The following is a 17,508-nucleotide window of genomic DNA, read 5'->3' on the forward strand; positions in this document are numbered from 1 at the left end:
GCTTGTTCCAAAAGAAGCCTCATGGACTTCACTTCAAAAGGAGATGCTAAAGGCCCAGAACAGAGCTCCTGCAAGAGAACAGGGCCATGTCCAGCCCAGGAAGTCATACAGTATCTCTCCATTTCCTAAGCCACCCTGGTAGCCAATGGAGATAAGCTCTTAACATGTCTTTCAAAATTTTCTATTCTATTTAGAGCTTATATGCCTTGTTAATTATTCTCATTTTACTTCACTCATTAATAATCTGCTTTTGGTGGAGTTCTCTCAAAAATTTGACAATGGGTTCTTTCTGCTAATACTCTGTCTAGCTGGCAGCTTTATTTAGGCCAGCTGCATTGAATTGGACTTTACCATGAACCTGTTTCCTGGATTATTTTTCTCCCACTGGAACTAACACAAGATAAGAGTATTTTTCTTGATGGGTCTGATTTAGTTTTAGACCAAATAAATGATAAATCATCACCGAGGTCCCACATGTTGTGAAAAATTCAGGCAGCTTGTTTAATATCAACTTGCCTGAGCAGTGGTTATGCAGCAGTGTCTCCTTCACAGGGTCTGGATCATTTTTAATGTGCATTTGCAGTATATTTGTATCACATTTGGGCATTCACTCAGCAATGATTTGAAAACCTATTAATTTACCTTATTTCATCCAAAAGAAACTGGAACAGACAACAGACTATTTGATGGCCACAACTTTATTCTCTGCATACTGTAAAGTAACAGCTTAACCTGTTGGATGACGCATTCCACTAGCAAGTCAGAGTTGTGTACACAGTGATTCTGAACACCCCACGATCTCAGGGAATGAACTTCTGCACCAAAACAGAAAAACCTCTTCTCTCCAGCCCCTCCCCAATTCAGTCTTACAAAAGGAACCAGTGAGGAATATTGATTGTTATCTGATCCAGTGGATATTAGTTTAGCTGAAGGGCCTGACCTGCTCTAACCAGGATGTCTAAAAAACAGAAGTGTAGGTACCTCAGAGCAGCTTGAAAATGGGACAAGTTGTTACGGGGTGCAGAAAGAAGAGCAGGACTATCAGAAGAAGCAAAGAAAGTAGCTTCTCACCCTCCCATACCTTCACCACTGGTTGGTTTGTACAAAAGCTTACAGGATCCTTTCTCTTCATCTGGTATATCCATACAGTCCATACCCACAGAAAGTACTAGAAGGATAGGCCAGAAACTATTTAGAAAAGTCAAGGTTGCCTTGCACCTCAACCTGAGGCCCCCTCACTTTCCTTCCCTACCTGAAGGATTAATGTGATTACCAATGATCATTTAATTCACCTGGGTGTTCCTTCTGCCTCTGAAAGAAAGGTGAAATGGAGCCTGAAGACGCTATGAGTGCTACCAGATCCAAAAGGAAGGGGTAGAGCTACCTGAATACTGAAGCCTGACTTGTCTGGGGTGCATTTCCACAGAACAATCCTAATTGCAGGAAGTTACCAATACTTAGCCAAAGGAGTGACAGGGCAGGGAGGATCCAGCAAGGTCTCAATGAACATTCCAGTATTTTTGCTCCCTCCCCTCATGGAGGTGAAAAATAGGGGAAAAAATTCCTATCCTCTTCAAAAGGTTTCCTTTCATACCAACATTTCAAAAGATCAATGCCAATAAATTAAGACAAAACGAAAAACATCTTATGTCCTGGGGGCAAGGGAAGATGCACTCCCTCTCTGTCCCTGTCATGTCAGAAGAGCAGCTCCAACATGGCCCTCTGGGGCATACTGTGCCCTCACAGGGGCACCGGTGTGACGTAGTTGGCAGGGAAGAGACCCAGTTCCCCACGCAGACGTCCTTTCCACCATGATGGGTTGGAGCTGTCCAGGACCTCTAAGATGTCTCCGCTGCGGAAGCCCAGCTCATCATGCTCCACAGCATCAAAGTCGTACAAGGCACGGACCCATACTGTTCGCTGGAAAGGAGATAGAGACAGGCAGGGAACAATGAGCCACAACTCTTAAATCATCCTCCTCTCACCCCCTTGTGCCCCAGTTTGTATGTTCACTAAGAGAACAAGCAATGCTGAAATTGAGACCATCTTGCAATTAAACCAGGGAGTGGCCAAGATGCCAGGAAGGAGGTACCAATTTACTGGGACACCCAAGGGATAGTGCTTGGGTTCTCACCAGCCTCAGTATATTCATGGGTGTTCGCACCATAAGGTGAAAAGTCCGACTGACAGCAGGTCCTTAGGAAATAGCTTTCACATGTCTGTCTCCCTTGGCCTGTAAGATCAGCTGTGGTAGCCATGTTTGATGCCAGTTATGGAAGCATAGAGAAGAGCTCCTGCCCGAGTCCTTGCTAGGCTGTACACTATAAGCGAATGGCTATAGGGAGGTGGGCTGGTGTTGGTAGGAATATAGAAACGTGTCCTTGGCCAGCAGAAGACTATGAGGGATACATCAAGAGAGTCAGCACACAGGCAAATCTAATGAACATTGTAAAGAATGATACTTGCTCTTTCAGGCATTTCTGGGGCATAGGGGAGGGTCTTAAACCTTCTTTGGACTCTCCCCAAGGTCAGTGCCCTAAGATCAAAAGATTTTAGGAACTGTTTTGGTGTATCAGTTTATTTTGGTTTTGCCCTTTGATAAGCACTATAGTCAGATTTTTTTCTTAGGAGAACCTCATCATAAGAGGCTTTGCAATCTCCCATTTTGACCGGAAATCAGATTTTAAAGGACATAGCATGGGCTTCTTTTCTGGGAAATTGTTGGCACCCACACCATGGGGCATGGACAATTTGGGAGGTATATTTTGCAGGCACAGATGGAGAGATCTGTTTGAAGACAGACTAACTTTTGCTAAATCTTCCATTCAGGGCCCTGCTTGGACATGGCTCCTAGTTATTTGGCTGGACATATAGACCTTCCTGTAATTGTATTTGGTGGCTTCTAGATCACTGATGGGATGTGGCAGACAAGGGCATGTTGTTATTAATTACAGCCTCTGAGGGCTAAAAGCCATTGTATTTTGAACTGGATTATAATAAAGATTTGGGGCTTTTGCCAAAAGGAGACATGTCCCTGTTTCCCAGTTTGTTCCAAATTTCCTAATCCAATCTGTCTCTTTCTCTCACATTTGAGAAAGTTCTGCTGTCCTTCCTTTCTCTCCTTGGATCTAGGTTCTGTGGTGGTTCTGGGCTAAGCTGTACACTTCCTCAAGGAAGAGGAGCGTGCCTTTGGTCACATTCCTAGGAGCTGATGGAGAAACACTTTGGAGTTGGCACTGAAATCACAGGCTGAGGCAGAGAAAGACACTATGCTCCATGCAGGCATTCACATTGTGGGAATTTGCAGAGCAGGTGGTTACTTAAGGTTAACTGCCAGGTATGGATCCAGGTAGGGGAGCAGTCTGAGATGTCTGCAGAGACATAGCTGGATCCTGCTCACAAACACTGTGCTAAGAGGCTTTAACAGATAAGGGTGACAGGTAGGTGAGTCCCACTTTGATGGCATAGTAGGTCCAAGAGGATGTGCCAGCTTCAGACAAGTAGAACTGAGTGATGACAGGTCTTCTCAGGACTGAAGCAAAAGGTAGTGGAAGAGACAGTGTGACTACAAGTGCATTGCAAGACAGAAGGAGCACTGTAGAATGGCTCAGTATCATGAGGCAACTCTCCACAGGACTTAAAAAGAGTACTGTACATCTAGCTACTATCCTTAGGAAGGCCTGACTGTGGCAGGAAAGATACTTGCTAGTCCCTTGCATCAGTGGACATGAAGCCCTTCTAGGAAAGATCATTAGGTTTTCAGAAATGTCTTCTGCTGGACTGGACCCATGCTTGATCCAAACCCATGGGTGAGCTTGGGCTCATTCACAATGCCCCAGATGCCTATTGTGTTGAGCTCATGCAAAGTTCCGTCTTCTAGGAAGTCTGCAGGTTAACTAAGACTGGCCTTGAGAGCAGTCCTAGAACTATGCTCATATAACACTGTAGTTCTACCCTCAGAGTGCCCGAGAGGCTCATTCAAGTGGCTGGGATAGAGTCCTGAGATTCAGAAACGTCTTCTAAGATATGTCCCAACAGGCTTAATAAACTATTCCACATGCAACCTTTGTGCAAGTGACATTGCCCAGACTGCCTGGCCATTGCTAAGGGATCTCCTGAGTTGGGCAGATCAGGACTTACAGGTACATTACCTACCGGTGTCTGCTGGTGCAGTGGGTCTGTATGTCTCCGTTGCATAGCTGCTGCACTTCCTTGGCCGTGATCCCGTAGTCCATGCAGCCCATCTTTCCTGTCCAGACTCCCACCATATCTATCCTAGAAAGACAACAGCATGAGAACAGTCATGAATATGCTGAGATTTGTAAATGAGGGGCTTTAAGAGTCATTGGTGGCCAGGAAGTCAGGGTTCAACCCTCAAGTAAATCATCTTAGATGTCTGCTTCCAAAGCAGTCCCTGTGCTGCAATCCTGCAAACAATGCCCCTCATGGAAGAGGTCCCCTTAGACTGTTCTTATTCTGGATTTTTCTTCTTAGAAGTTGAAAGTCTACTGTCCTCAGCTGTGTTCCACAGCTGCTGGGAAAAGTGGTCAGGGAGGGGCTTTTTTGGCCCCTCAGACTTTTGGAGAAAAACTAAGGCTATTCTAACTCACAGGTGAAAAGCCGTGCTTGCCAAGGGGACTTTTGCCAATCTGGAGTTATTCTGCTCCAGTCCTGCCCACTCCTTGCTCTCTCTCTGTCCCATATGCTGGTGGAATGGCAGCAATGCTGATACAGCTGACTGTATATCTGAGGACTCACTACTTCACTTTTTCTTCAGGCTGCTCCATGCCGTAAAGGGCAGGGAGCAAGCCTGAGAATCCAGTAGCACAATTAACCAGAGGAAAGAGACAAAATCAGGTTCAAAGAAAAGAAGCCATATCTGAAGTCATATCAACACAAATCAGCCCAGACAGATGGAGAGAGGAACTAGGCAACATGTAGGGAGAAAGTCCTCTTGCTCAGATGTCTGCACATCTGAGAGGTGCTGAGTGTCTTCATCCCTCCAGGCCCTTAGTGCATGCACTAAGCTTTTTTTATGATAACGGTGTGACAGAATCTGTTATCATGTTAGCTCAGGTTGCAGCAGTGCTTCAGTGACACAGGGTCTGATCAGCTGCATCAGCAGAGGCAAGGAAGAACAATAGCTTGTGCTTGCTGTTGCTTGTAAACAGCGTTCATCCTTTCCCTCTTGCTGCTTCCATTCTTGCATCTACTCTTCCAAAAGCTCCCTTGGTCTCACTTGCACCTTTGTCAGCCTAAAAGGTTGCTGAATCTGCCTGGGAGCACAATTTGCACCTCACCTGTCCCTGCCAGAAAGTGAGTGAACTCAATTTGTCTTTGCAGCTGCAAGACTTATTACATGGACGCTTCACTCCTATGAGTGTTTCTGCTCTGTATCGAATGTGACTCATGCATAGACTGTGCTCCAAAGAGTGCAGGCCCTCAGCTTTGTCAGAAGCTGTATTATTCCATCAGCAGTCCCCTGATAGGCAGCACTGCTTGTCTGATGAGAGAACAGCCATTTCACGATTGTCCCTGGCCTTGCTATGTGGGAGCTCTCATGCCTTAAAGGACATGGCTTTGGGTTTCTTCCCTTCAGCAGGACAGGTCCTCTCTTTGGATGATGCTACACTGTCTCTAGCTAGAGACATGAGGCAACCCCAGGAAAACTATTATTTCCCCCAAAACTAATCAGGAAGAACTCTGAAGATAACGCCAGGTACTGCTGTTGTCCTCTCCATTCCTGTGCAAGCAAAGGAGTAAAGAAACTTCACACATCAGGGATGCAACATGATGAAAGAGTGCAGAGGGAGCTCAGAACGGGGAGGAGGAAGAGGAATGTTCTGAAGAGAACTGAACTCTCCAAGGGTTACTGTAGTCATTTCTCATCCTTGTGTTGTGTTTTGTGGTGCTGAATGTCAGTAGCATAACTCAGAAAAAAGAAACAGGCAGCAAGGTTTAATTTGTCCTACAGACTAGAGAGGCGTTCCTGAAACCATATATGTGTGTGCATGCAAGATTTGGGAATGTTTTTCTGCACTCTCACTGAATGATACTTTATGTCCTTTCCTAAACAAAGCAAGAACATGACATCATTCCTTGTTTTCCAGTTTTTGGGATGGAGCACCAAGAACTCCCTAGGAATACTCCCAGGTTCCCAGTGAAAGGGCCACTGCACACTGACTTCTATTTTTTGCTGGTTTGTCAATGAGTCACGGATCACAGAACTAAATAAAAGCCCACATATTTATTACACATCAAAAGAGCTCCCCAAGCCAACACCACCATCACTGCTACTCCCATATGAAGACATAACTGACTCTGCCTCCTAAAGCAGGTTCAGGATGGCAGATTTTTGACAAAGTGACTGTTCATTCGCTACCAAGCAATTAAGGCCAGTGTTTCATGTGCCTGGAACTGATGTCCTAGCCCCTTGTTCCTGGCAGTACCTGTTGCTGCTGCAGTATGGGGATAGGATGCTCTACGTATCTCTTGGCTATAGAAGAATGATCTTCCCCAGCTGCTCCACCTGGGTGGAATCCTTCCCGGCCCATTCGTTCCAGGCTCCCACCACGCCTCTCCTGAAGGAAGAAAGATCACAAAAGTGAGGTCAGGTTTTGCTTCCCACCACATCCTTGACTGAATCACTACCACTACCCTTTACCTTGGAGGCTTTTCCAAAGGAATGCTCCTGCCCCTCTGAACAAAAGGACAAATCAGGAATCCTGTATTTAGGTCTTTGTCATAGCCATTTTCCATCTGAAGAGTGGGTAGTAATGGAAGGTGCTGGGCTGAAACTGTGGCCACTGATGTGAGAACTGGTACAGGACCCAAGTTCTTTTTTGTAAATACCGCGCTTAGACTTCATTTGTCTCTGCACTGAAATCTGTATATTACTGTCGTTCTATCATATGGCTGTAGCATCTCGAAATTTGAATTGTGAACAGAAACCCCACTGTGATGAGTGCTAAACATACCCTGCTGAGCCCGTCACCATAACAAATGTACAGAGTGTTTGCCAAAGCAAACATGACTCCTGTTCTTTCATTTGCCTGTCTGCATCTTGGAGGAAATGCTGTTCTCTTTCACTTCCTTCTCACAGTCAGCCCAAACAGGTTGTTCTACTGATATACCTGCATACACTCTTCCTTTCTCCTTCCCCAGACAATTCTTCACTGTGCTCTCTCTCTCATAGGTCCCATAGCCTCTATTTTATACCTTACTAATGCACTTTTAAAGCTCTGCATAAGTGGTCTAGAAGGAAACAACAACACAAACCCCTTCTTCAGACTGAAAAAGAAATCATCTCTCTTTTGGAACCAGCAAGAATGACCCACATGCAGCTTATAAAACTTGACTGCTGCAGTGAGCAAGTCACATACTTTCTGCTTTGCCTCTACCCGCACATCCTGGTAATTTAAAACCAGAATCCGTTTCCCAGTAAAGCAGGAGTTTGGTTACTGCAGTGACCAGGCATGTTCACCCCCACTACTGTGTGTGCAATGCATAGCAGTCTCTATTATGTTGCTTTTTCCCCTGGCACAACACCAGGCATTCATTGGACTGGGATTTCCCTGCTTCTCAAACATCTACTACATCTTCCCTGAATGCACAGCTTGTTCCCATATCGGCTATGTTCTTCTCAGAAGTATTTCTCAGTTCCTACCAGCTACTGCTTCAGGTTCTGCCCTTGCTTCCTCCACATTCCTTACTGTGTTCGCTCGGTAACAGAAGATGGATGATTCTTCTGAGCAGACAAACTTTCAACTGTAGTAACAGCTGCACTCTGGGTACATTCAAGGATACTGGGAAACCAGACTCAAATTCTTCTCAGACAGAACCTACCAGTCAGCTGTGTAGCTGCTCTTATGAAATCTAGGCATTTCAATAAGGTAAGTCGTGCTTCCCTTGGATGTGTAAGGGATCTTAGAATTTCTAAGAATGTTCTAAGCTCCAGGGCCTTAGAACAGCTTTAGCAAAGCAGGTCTATGCAGATTTGCAGCACTGCCTATTGCCATCCGAAACAGAATCAGAAAATTCTGCTCAATTATATAACTGTACATACCAATGAATCCACTAAAAATCTATGTTGCAGGGCCCACCAGTGTAGTGATGTGACTGGGTTTCCAGGGACAGACCCTCCTCCCATGCTGAGACATTCTCATGGGCTGAATTTCTTCCACAGAAAGGATTTTTACTGAGAAACTCCTAATGATAGATTGTGTTTACCTTCTCTTCTCGGCTGTTGTCCCTCAGGAGGATCTGCTTCTGCCTGGAGATGGACGTTGTCTTGTAGTAGTCCACCAGCTTGTTTAGCGAGTGAAATTTCTCTGTCCACAAGTAATAGTTACCCTTTGAATCCCTCATCACTTTGAAGTGTTGCACATCATCTTCATGCCTGGATCCAATTGGAAAAGTAAGAGATCATCAACCAGATCACACTTTTATCTTTTTTGAAAAAGTCTTTTCCAGAAGGGAACCGAAGCTTCTTGCTTGGCCAAATCTAGACATCTGGAAAGTAAAGCAACGGCAATCCTTTTGTGTACTGGGCCTAGATGTGGCTCTGTATTTCAAAAGACTCACCAACTTAAAAATGTGGGGCACCGCAGGGCTGCCCAGTCACAAAACACTATCAGAAGAAAGCATAGGGTTTTAAAACTTGTCCTTTGAAATAAAGGCCAGAGGTGCTTTCAGGGCCTCAAATAAAGCTAATAGCTTTATTCCAGACATAGGTGCAGTTGTAGTCTACCCACTAGCCTCTGCAGGTTCCTGTTAACGTCCAGTCCACATTGACTATAAGAGATGCATTATATCGTTTCACACCATGAGCATCACCACTACATGCAGACATAGTCACATTAAGCCATACGTTGAGTTTTATAATTGTGTAATAACTAGTGTAATATCATTACTACTGGTCATTCTCCCTACTCAAAAGAAAAAAAAGGAATTATTAGTTGCTGTTACAAGTCAAATTAACAGGCTCAACCTTCTGACCCTGCTTCCCCCCTGCAACTCTCCTCCTCTTAACTCTTGTCTGATTTGGACAATTCCTCTTTGCACCAGATGTGATCTGGTTTTGGTACCCACCTTCTTGCTCTGTGCAGCTCCAGGAACATAAAACACTGGTCTCAGAGGCTACATGTGCACAAATAAACTAAACAGGGAACAGGCAGGGACTGAGTGCTATCCTGGGGTGCTACAGTCACACAAGTTGTTAAAGTTTTAGCATGATTTTCATCTAAACCAAAAAGCCCTCCTATAGATAGTGCTGGGCCATGGTTAGGGTGACAGAGTGGACCAGGAACTGTTCACTGTGAGCTGCTTGAATACAGCTGTTCTGTTCTGTAGGGTGAAGAGGGTTTAGCCATATGGACCTGAGCTCTGCCACATTGCTTGACTTAGGGCCAGAGAAAGAGCCTGACTTTACTTAGTTTATTGGTGTTTATTGGTGTAGATGTAGCCAGAATGTTTTCCTGCATTCCTCCCACGTACTTTTTGACCTCCTTGAATCAGAAAGTGCACACTGCTTGGAAAAAAACCATTGCTAACCACTACTCTAATTTGAAACTGGTTATCAAATATTTGACTGAAAATTGGAAAACCAACCATCATTTAAGAGCTCTGCTTTGAAGAAAATGCTCTGAGAAGGGTTGGACTACAATAAATTGCTGAAATGCAGCTGGGCTGCAAGCAACTAAAAGCCATTCCTGTCCAATGGCTGTTTAGTGACCTGTGGGAAATAAGTTAACTGTTACTGGGTAGCAGTGGAATTCTTGGATTCAGTAACCAGAGACGTCAGGGAAATAAAACAAATGGAAGGCACATGTTTTGCCTTCCATGGGCAGACATCCCATGTACCACTCTGTTTTGCTGCAGCTCTTTCAAAGAAGCAGGTCACCAAGGGATGCAGCTTTGGAATACGGCATTCACTGTGTCACTTGAAAAGAGGCAGAAACCTTTGGGAATCAGATGCCTAATTTGTTCTCATTCACAACACAGCAGCACTGCCGGTGACTGGCAGCATGCAAACTTCCCAAGGGGCTACGTCACATTAGGAATCCTGTCAAGAGGAGACTGGGAATACCATTAAAAAAAAGAAGCAGGGAAATGCTGTGAGAAGCAGATACCTGACAGAGATGGAGAAGTCACCATGAGAGTTCTGACTCGCTCGGACGATGAAGGAGCCAACTCCTTTGCTCATGAGGATGTTCTCTGCTTCGTGGCGGGATATCCTCTCATCAAACCAGCTGTCAAGTGGGAAAAATCATGGAGACATGAATAAGGAAGATGAATTAAGGTAAAGAACAAAAAAGTTGAGGGTAGGGAGAACGTGAATAAGCAGGGTGGAGGAAAGACAAAACAAAAGGATCAGAGGAGCCCACATGACTACTGCCAGTGGCCATGTACATGCAAAGGTACAGGGTTTTGATGGGTGCAGATGATTTTCTTTGAGCAGTAAAAGCACGTAGATGCAAAGAGAACAATGTAAGCTTTGGCCTGCTAAGAAGCAACACTCAGCTGAAACTGTAATTACAGGCACAGTACAGTAAAGTGTTAGTCAAAGAAATTTTAAATTACAAATGTGTATGTATACATATTTACGCACATAATTCTCAGACATATACATCAAATTGCTTTGGGTAAACTGATTGAAAATTACTGGACTGTGATGGATATATTGCAAGGGGCACACATCAATTTTTAGCAGAAGCAAGCCATGAAAGTTTTAGTACTAATAAATTGGTTCCTGCAAGAGTTATAATACCACAAAATCACAGAAACACAGAATACATAAGCACACTTATGTAAATTTAGCCAGACATAACAAACAATAGTATAAGGCACTGGACTAATAATGAGAATGTCACCGTAAATAATAAAATAATACAGTGTCAACAGGAATTTTTCAGTAGAGAAAAAAATCATGTACACTCATACATGTTCACTCCACAGCTAATAAGGTATACAATCTGCAGTATTCTGTTTTTACATAATGCTTAATTGCCTATATTGCAGTAAAATTAAGGACTGATAGTTTCACAAGCTCTGTCACTTCCACTTTCAAGTTTCGTTATATCTCTCCTTACTATCATCACGGTTTACCTATGTATCATTAGCAAAGGGAAATCAGACTTTAATCAGCATTAATAACCAGTCTCAATGATTACTTGACAAGACAAAGATGGGAAAAAAAAGCCCATCAGAAACAGGAGACAGCTTTCTTCCCTACATCCAGTTCTAGCATCTGGCCTGAACTGCTTCAAAGTGCAGAACTGCTACTCTTAGAAAGGCGTCAAATTGGAAATATTTCTTCACAGCTCTTGCACAGAGAAAGCATCACGAGAAAAATGTACATGAAAAAAGAAGCTGCTAGTACCCCTGCGTGATGCCACAGCCCTGTGAAAGAGCAAACAAGAACTGACTGGGAGATCTTGTCCTGCTGAGGCCCAAAAGTACAAGCCCATATTTGCACAGCAAACTAGTAATGTCCTTCAGCTCAGCCAAGCAGGCTGGCTTATGTCCAAAAAGGCCGGTAAGTGCCATCTCCAAAGGGGACAGTAGCACTTATTTGTATCCACAAAATGCGTGTACACTCCCACTTTGCCTGCTCAGAACACCAGTGTGTTACAGCTAGCGGTACTGGGCTTGGTGCTTGCTCTGCCTGTTCTCTCCTGAAATGCTGCAGCACTTTTTCAAAAGAGAAGAATTAGAGGGGCTTCAGGGAGCGTTTCTGCCAACTGAAAGGAAAAGGTTGTAAAAATGCCACACGTTGTCATATTTATGGCACGGGGCCGGACAGCACATTTAACATGCATTTAAACACCTATCAGTCCTTTCTGAAAGTGCAGTGCCATGTACTCAGTGGGAAGAGAGAAATGAAGGTATGCCTGTCCTCCGACAGGTCTATGTTTGTGTGTGCAGTCACGAAACGTGGAGAAGGGAGTGTGTGTGTGAGGGGGTGTGTGTCTGCATGTGTGTGGGAGCAGAGCAGCATGTCTGGTCTATCACCTCTGTCAATCCATGAGTAACACCAGCTGTCACATTTCATGTAGCAGCGCACTGACCTCTAGTGCATCGAGAGAAATTCACACACACTTGGAGTGGGACAGGGAATGCGGATGTCAGGGTGGGGAAAAGGCAGTTAATGTCGTTAAGAGTTGGGGGAACTACATTTTTATAATTCATTTTTCAGAGAGATCTCTTGCTCTTCCTTTTGTGCTCAGCCTCTGTCACCAAGACTTCGCATCATGACTATTCTCCTTCTGTCCGAGGAGATCTAAATGGAGTTCCTGCCACATCCCAGTGGCACCCCTGTGAGCAACAGTAACAAAGGAGTCACTTGGGAGTGAGAGAGAGCATTGAGAACCATTCAGCTCTGAAAGAACAGAGGATGCTTCAGGGTAGACATAAGATGCGCTGCCAGAACTGCGTATAGCATTATGGCAATTCTTGCCAGCCTTAAATTGTAGTGTGTTATAACCAGTGCTTCCTCTGTCATGTTTTCCTTTGTGCATACACACACATATGCTTTTGACAGCACTGTGTGGAAATGTGCAATGTTGGGGCACACAGTTTCCATGACACTTACGGGGGAACGTGAAAATCAATGAAGTTTTTAGGAACGTAGCCCTCTTGACTTCTGAGCTCAGCCTTGTACCACTCTTCCTGGGAGCTCAAAACCTGCAATGGAGAGATGGATGGAATAAACATGTCTCCTGCGAAAGTCAAAAGTAACCAAGATTCTGGCAGAAACCTAGAATTTCTTGTAAGTATAGAAGGGAACTCCACGTATGCTCTACTTCCCACCCACTGTGCAGCAAGGTTAGTGGCTGATGACCACTTCAGAGAAACAAAGCAATAAAGAAGGCCGAGTAGAATTAGAGGGATTGCTTGTTGAATTTATCCCTTCATCTGAATGACTGTCCAGGTGGCTGGGGATGCCATCTGCATGTCTCTGATGTCTGTGAAATGTAGAAATTCAGCTCTGAAGGACTTAATAGAGGTTTAAGGAGTTCTCTGTGCTGCTTTTAATAGTTGGTACTGGAGCATCTTAGTTTCACAAGGGAGGAAAAAAAAATCTGTGAAAACTCCTCTGACGTGTATGGGTATGAGGGATATACAGCTATACCTCTGTATGCACACGTTATGACTGCACAGATGTTACCACGTGCTCTCACATGTGATTTCACAAGAGATTATTTAGTGGGTTAAATCTTCAGCTGCCCTGAGCTTTGCCAAGGTAGATAAAAGAAGGAGGCAAAAAGTATTTTAAAGCTGCTATTATGCTTAAGAGATTGTAGGACAGCAGGAAGCCAGTCCACAGAGCACACTGAAGCAGCTTAAATTGTGCTCACATTAATGTTGATTATAATGGTCCTTAGGGACTGCACTGCTGACCAGGGACTGCCCAAATTCACTGCTCTCTGGCTGATAGCCCTGGTATAGCCCTAAGCTAGAGGAGAGAGGACAGGGATACAACCACATTGTGATTTTACTGCAAATGTTGTGGTCTTTGGTGTTTTGTTTGACATTCCAACTCCTGGGACAGAATTCTGCTTTATGAAATTGAACATGTTTCTGTTCTCTCTGGTTTTGGAGAGGAGCCTGAAAGCATGAGCCACGACAGTTTTAAAAGAGAAAGCAAGTGGAAAAGACTTAATTTAAAATCTATTGTTAACAATAATAATACGTGTTTTGTAAGCCAATCTCATGTTTTTGGGAGCCTAATGCACATTCTAAATGCTTGGTGTTGCCAACAGGATGTTACTGTCTCTGGGGCTGATTCTCCATTGCCTTGTCTGCCACGTAGGCCTTTTTTATGCATATGGATACAGAAAGGTTGGGGAATAGAAAGCTGTGGAGTTCCCTGCTTGTATAGTCACTGCTTCCCCCCTCCCTGGGTGCCAGACTAAGGCTCTTTTTTGCTGCTGTGGCCAACCAAAGAGGATGATAGCTGCTCCCTGCTCACGCTCAGGCCCTGCTCTGTCAGCAGCAAGGTTTCCAGAAAAACCTACCTGCTGGTTCTCATTGCAGGGCTGGCAGGTGTCTCTCAGTGTGTCATCCTCTCAGAGAAGGATGTGGGGGGGGCGGTGAGAGGGTGGATTTCCTCCTGTCACTGCTGGTTGAGGGCCTCATGTTTCCTGTTTTCTAATCTCTACATCAATACTGTTCATCTTATCTCCTCTATAAATCAGAAAAGACAGCCAGCAGGTTGTGCAGGCAGCAGAAGGGGGCTCATGACAGGGTATGAATGTATGTGTGTGTATGCCAGAAGAGAGATGTTACTCAGGCTAATGTACTGTTACTATGGCTCGGGCGGCTAAGGTGTTATTTTGTGTACCTCAAGGACATTAAAACAAGAGGCAGTCTGATTTTTCTGGTAGTGAAGTCTCTGTGACAGCTAATAATAATACTGATGTGTAGTGTTATTTGATACTTTTCATCAGGATCTTCCAATGTACTTTGAAAGGAAGCTCTAGATTGTAATGATTTTACAGGAAGGGAAACTGAGGCACAGAAGGAAAAGCGATCTGGCCAACACCATCACCCCAGCCAGGGACTTGATGAAACCACAGTCTCCTGAGGAAGGAGGTTTCAGGTAAAGACCATGGGACAGTAGGGACACGGGGACTACTTTTGACCTAGGGAAGAATTAGGAATGAGAGTGCTCATCTACGCTGAAGAGAGGCAGTGATTTCTCCAGAATCTTCTATAGCTCTCTGGAAAAAGCTGGTACTTGATCTTAATGAGTTCTGGATGCCATTAGCTTTGTCGAAGCTTCAAGAATTAAAAGGCCAATAAAATAAAAAATGGTGGTGATGGAAGAGGCAAGGCTCAGGCCCAATATCTGGTTATTAACTGGAATAGCTGGGACTGTACGGGGAGGTAGCGAAGGCTCCCTGGCCAAACAAGGGTTTAGATCCTATTGTTTTACATCACCCCTTTGGACAGTGGAGGAGTTAAGGCTTAGAAAGGAGTTACGCTCAGGCGTTTTCAGCTGAAACAGAACAGCTACGCTGGGGGCTGAGAAGTGGCTAAATAGAGTGGAGCAGCGTGTGACTTCATCTATGGGACTTTGGTAGGGTTAACAAGAACGGTTCTACCATGACACATGCAAACCAACTTTAAAGAGAATGTCACATGCTCTGTATTGTATATGATCAAGTCTACTTCTGCCATTCCTCCACTGCTAAATTTCTGCAAGGGTGTATATAATATTATTAGCCCAGGACCTCTTACACTCTTCCATTATGTGTGTAACAGACTGTCTCATGGACTTCTCCTCTTCTATTTGCAATTGCCTAAAACCCCTGCGGCAACTAACAGTAATTACTTACAGTGAACAGTTAGATGTAAGTAAGTTCTATAATGCATGATAACTATCTTTTAAACAGTTTAAGAGCTGGAAATAAGAAGACAGGAATCTCTCTGGACCACACTCATCCTGCCTGCCTTTAGACATAGTCATCCTAAACGTAGTCACCCCAGGCTACCTATATAGTCAATGAAAACAGGCAGGACCCTCAAAATCTGTCTGCTGAAGAACTGGAGCTCCGCCCCAGCAAAGGTACTTATCTTTCCCTGCTGTCTACTGGATGACTGTAGGGCAACTAAATCCATAGTTTATGGACTTAAAATCAAGTGACGTGGACACAGACTCAAGCGACCTGGAAATTGTTTGTTGACCTATAGCAAGCCCTATCGGAGACAAGTATCCTGCATTTGTATGCCAGTTTATAGACGTCTGTCTTCATCTGTTCTGTCAAGGCAAATGGGAGCATAGAAAGATCTGGGAGCACTCTCAGAAATGCTGTTTAGTCAAGCCTGGGGCTGCACTTACCTTCAGCATATCCCCAGCCTGGAAGCTCAACTCATCCTCTCCAGAAGCACTGAAATCAAACTTGGCGATGGCTTCCATACTGTGTCTTGATGGCAGAGCAAAGCTGGAAAAGGTATATGCTTGTCAACATGTATGAGCTGCTGGGACTGCTGGGTCTAGCCTCTAGAAAGCTTAGAGGCAATGCTGTGATTTGTACATGGAGGAGCATGCACCAACCATTGGTAGACATTAGTTACTAGACATGGAAAGACATTAGCAGTTAGAAGAGTTGGCACAGCCAAGAAGCTATAATTAGCTCAAGACAGTAGTTCAAACAACCCATTGTGTATGCTTATTCCAACAGAGCTCTTTCTCTGCAGCAATCTCATGGAGAAGTTTGCACACATCACCCAAATAAGCTGGTAGCAGCGAAAAACCTTCTGTATAGACCAACACTACTCTGTCACGGTTCCAATAAAGCAAGTGACTGTCATGCAATAGAAGAATGCATTTGCTCTCTGCAGTGACTTACTCTTTATCTCAAGAGTGAGACAAATTGTGGACAAAATGAACAGCCTGCAATAAATATAATTTTTCCTTGGACAGGGGCCACAATACTGAAGGTTGAAAGAGTCTTTTCTCTGTGATGGCTCAGCATGGGTGACTACAACTTCCAGCTAGGAAAAACTGTTTGCAGAAAGGTTGTATTCCCTATTTTGGAGCAGGCAGAGAGGGAAACTGTAACACTGACAAATTTAAGGCATGCACTTACCCTATCTCAGAGTTGATAACCCAGGAGCCTGAAATGTACCAAAGAACCTGCAAACCAAAGCCCGCTTTTCATCAGCGGAGCAGATGTGGCAGGGGAAGTGGCAACATGAGCTTCGCTTCTTCACCACTTCCTGCTCATGTAACTCAGATGTACCCCAGCAGGACCACTTCTATAATCAAGAGAGTTACTCATTTCCCATGTCTGGCTCATGGACCCTGCAGCCCAGTGGTAAGGCTGCCAGTGACAAGACAAGAAATAGCTAGGCAGTGCCACATTAAGCAAGTGCACTGCTGGTAGATGCTCTTGTGGCTCCACTTGTGAAGATCATCAGACAGCTCCAATATAGAAGTAATTTTTATGGTTACTAACCTAGAGTCATCTGGGAACAATGATCCTGAAGCCAAAAGTTCCCTTACCTAACTTCACCTCTCACAAAACCACCCAGACTTTATGGCTTGAGAAGTAGTGCTAGCTTGCCTGGTCCAAAACATTCTTAACCAGAAAGCCCTAGAAAGAAACTGTATGAATAACCCTAGTTAGGGGGCTATTTTTTGTCTCCTGTTAGAACTGAGACAAGATCCCCAAAATATAAAGTGCTGATGCTGAGGAAGCTCCAAAATTATGCCACTTTAAAATCAACAGGCTACTGTGGCCTTCCTTCTCTGCAATACCTGCTGTAAGCTTCCTCCTTTGACACACAACCCAGGGATTTATTGACCTGCGTACCAAGGATCCAGGGCCCAGCTCTGGTACAGTGCAACTTGACTCAAACTGCTGAGAATGATCTTGGAGAAAGTCTGCAGGGCAAAAATTATAGACAGAGGTAGGGCTGTTGAGATGGCACCAGCAGTAGCCCAGGGTTTCAAGAAGAAAAACACTAACATGGAAAGATACAAAATCTCAGAGGAAAAAC

The 17,508-nt window shown here is 44.4% G+C and overlaps 1 protein-coding gene across 1 annotated transcript; it reads right to left on the bottom strand.

The window, feature by feature from the left end:
• Positions 1–1,740: 1,740 nt before the first annotated feature.
• GRAP2 (GRB2 related adaptor protein 2) lies at positions 1,741–15,940 on the bottom strand. The gene is made up of 7 exons (XM_068401825.1): positions 15,845–15,940; positions 12,593–12,684; positions 10,131–10,250; positions 8,230–8,398; positions 6,450–6,581; positions 4,156–4,275; positions 1,741–1,920 (listed from the first exon to the last, which is right to left on the bottom strand). The coding sequence occupies exons 1-7, from the start codon at positions 15,920–15,922 to the stop codon at positions 1,741–1,743; spliced, it is 891 nt and encodes a 296-aa protein (XP_068257926.1). The 5' UTR covers positions 15,923–15,940.
• Positions 15,941–17,508: the final 1,568 nt, after the last annotated feature.

This window comes from Nyctibius grandis, chromosome 5 (genome assembly GCF_013368605.1).
Source record: "Nyctibius grandis isolate bNycGra1 chromosome 5, bNycGra1.pri, whole genome shotgun sequence".
NCBI classification, from domain to species: Eukaryota; Metazoa; Chordata; class Aves; order Nyctibiiformes; family Nyctibiidae; genus Nyctibius; species Nyctibius grandis.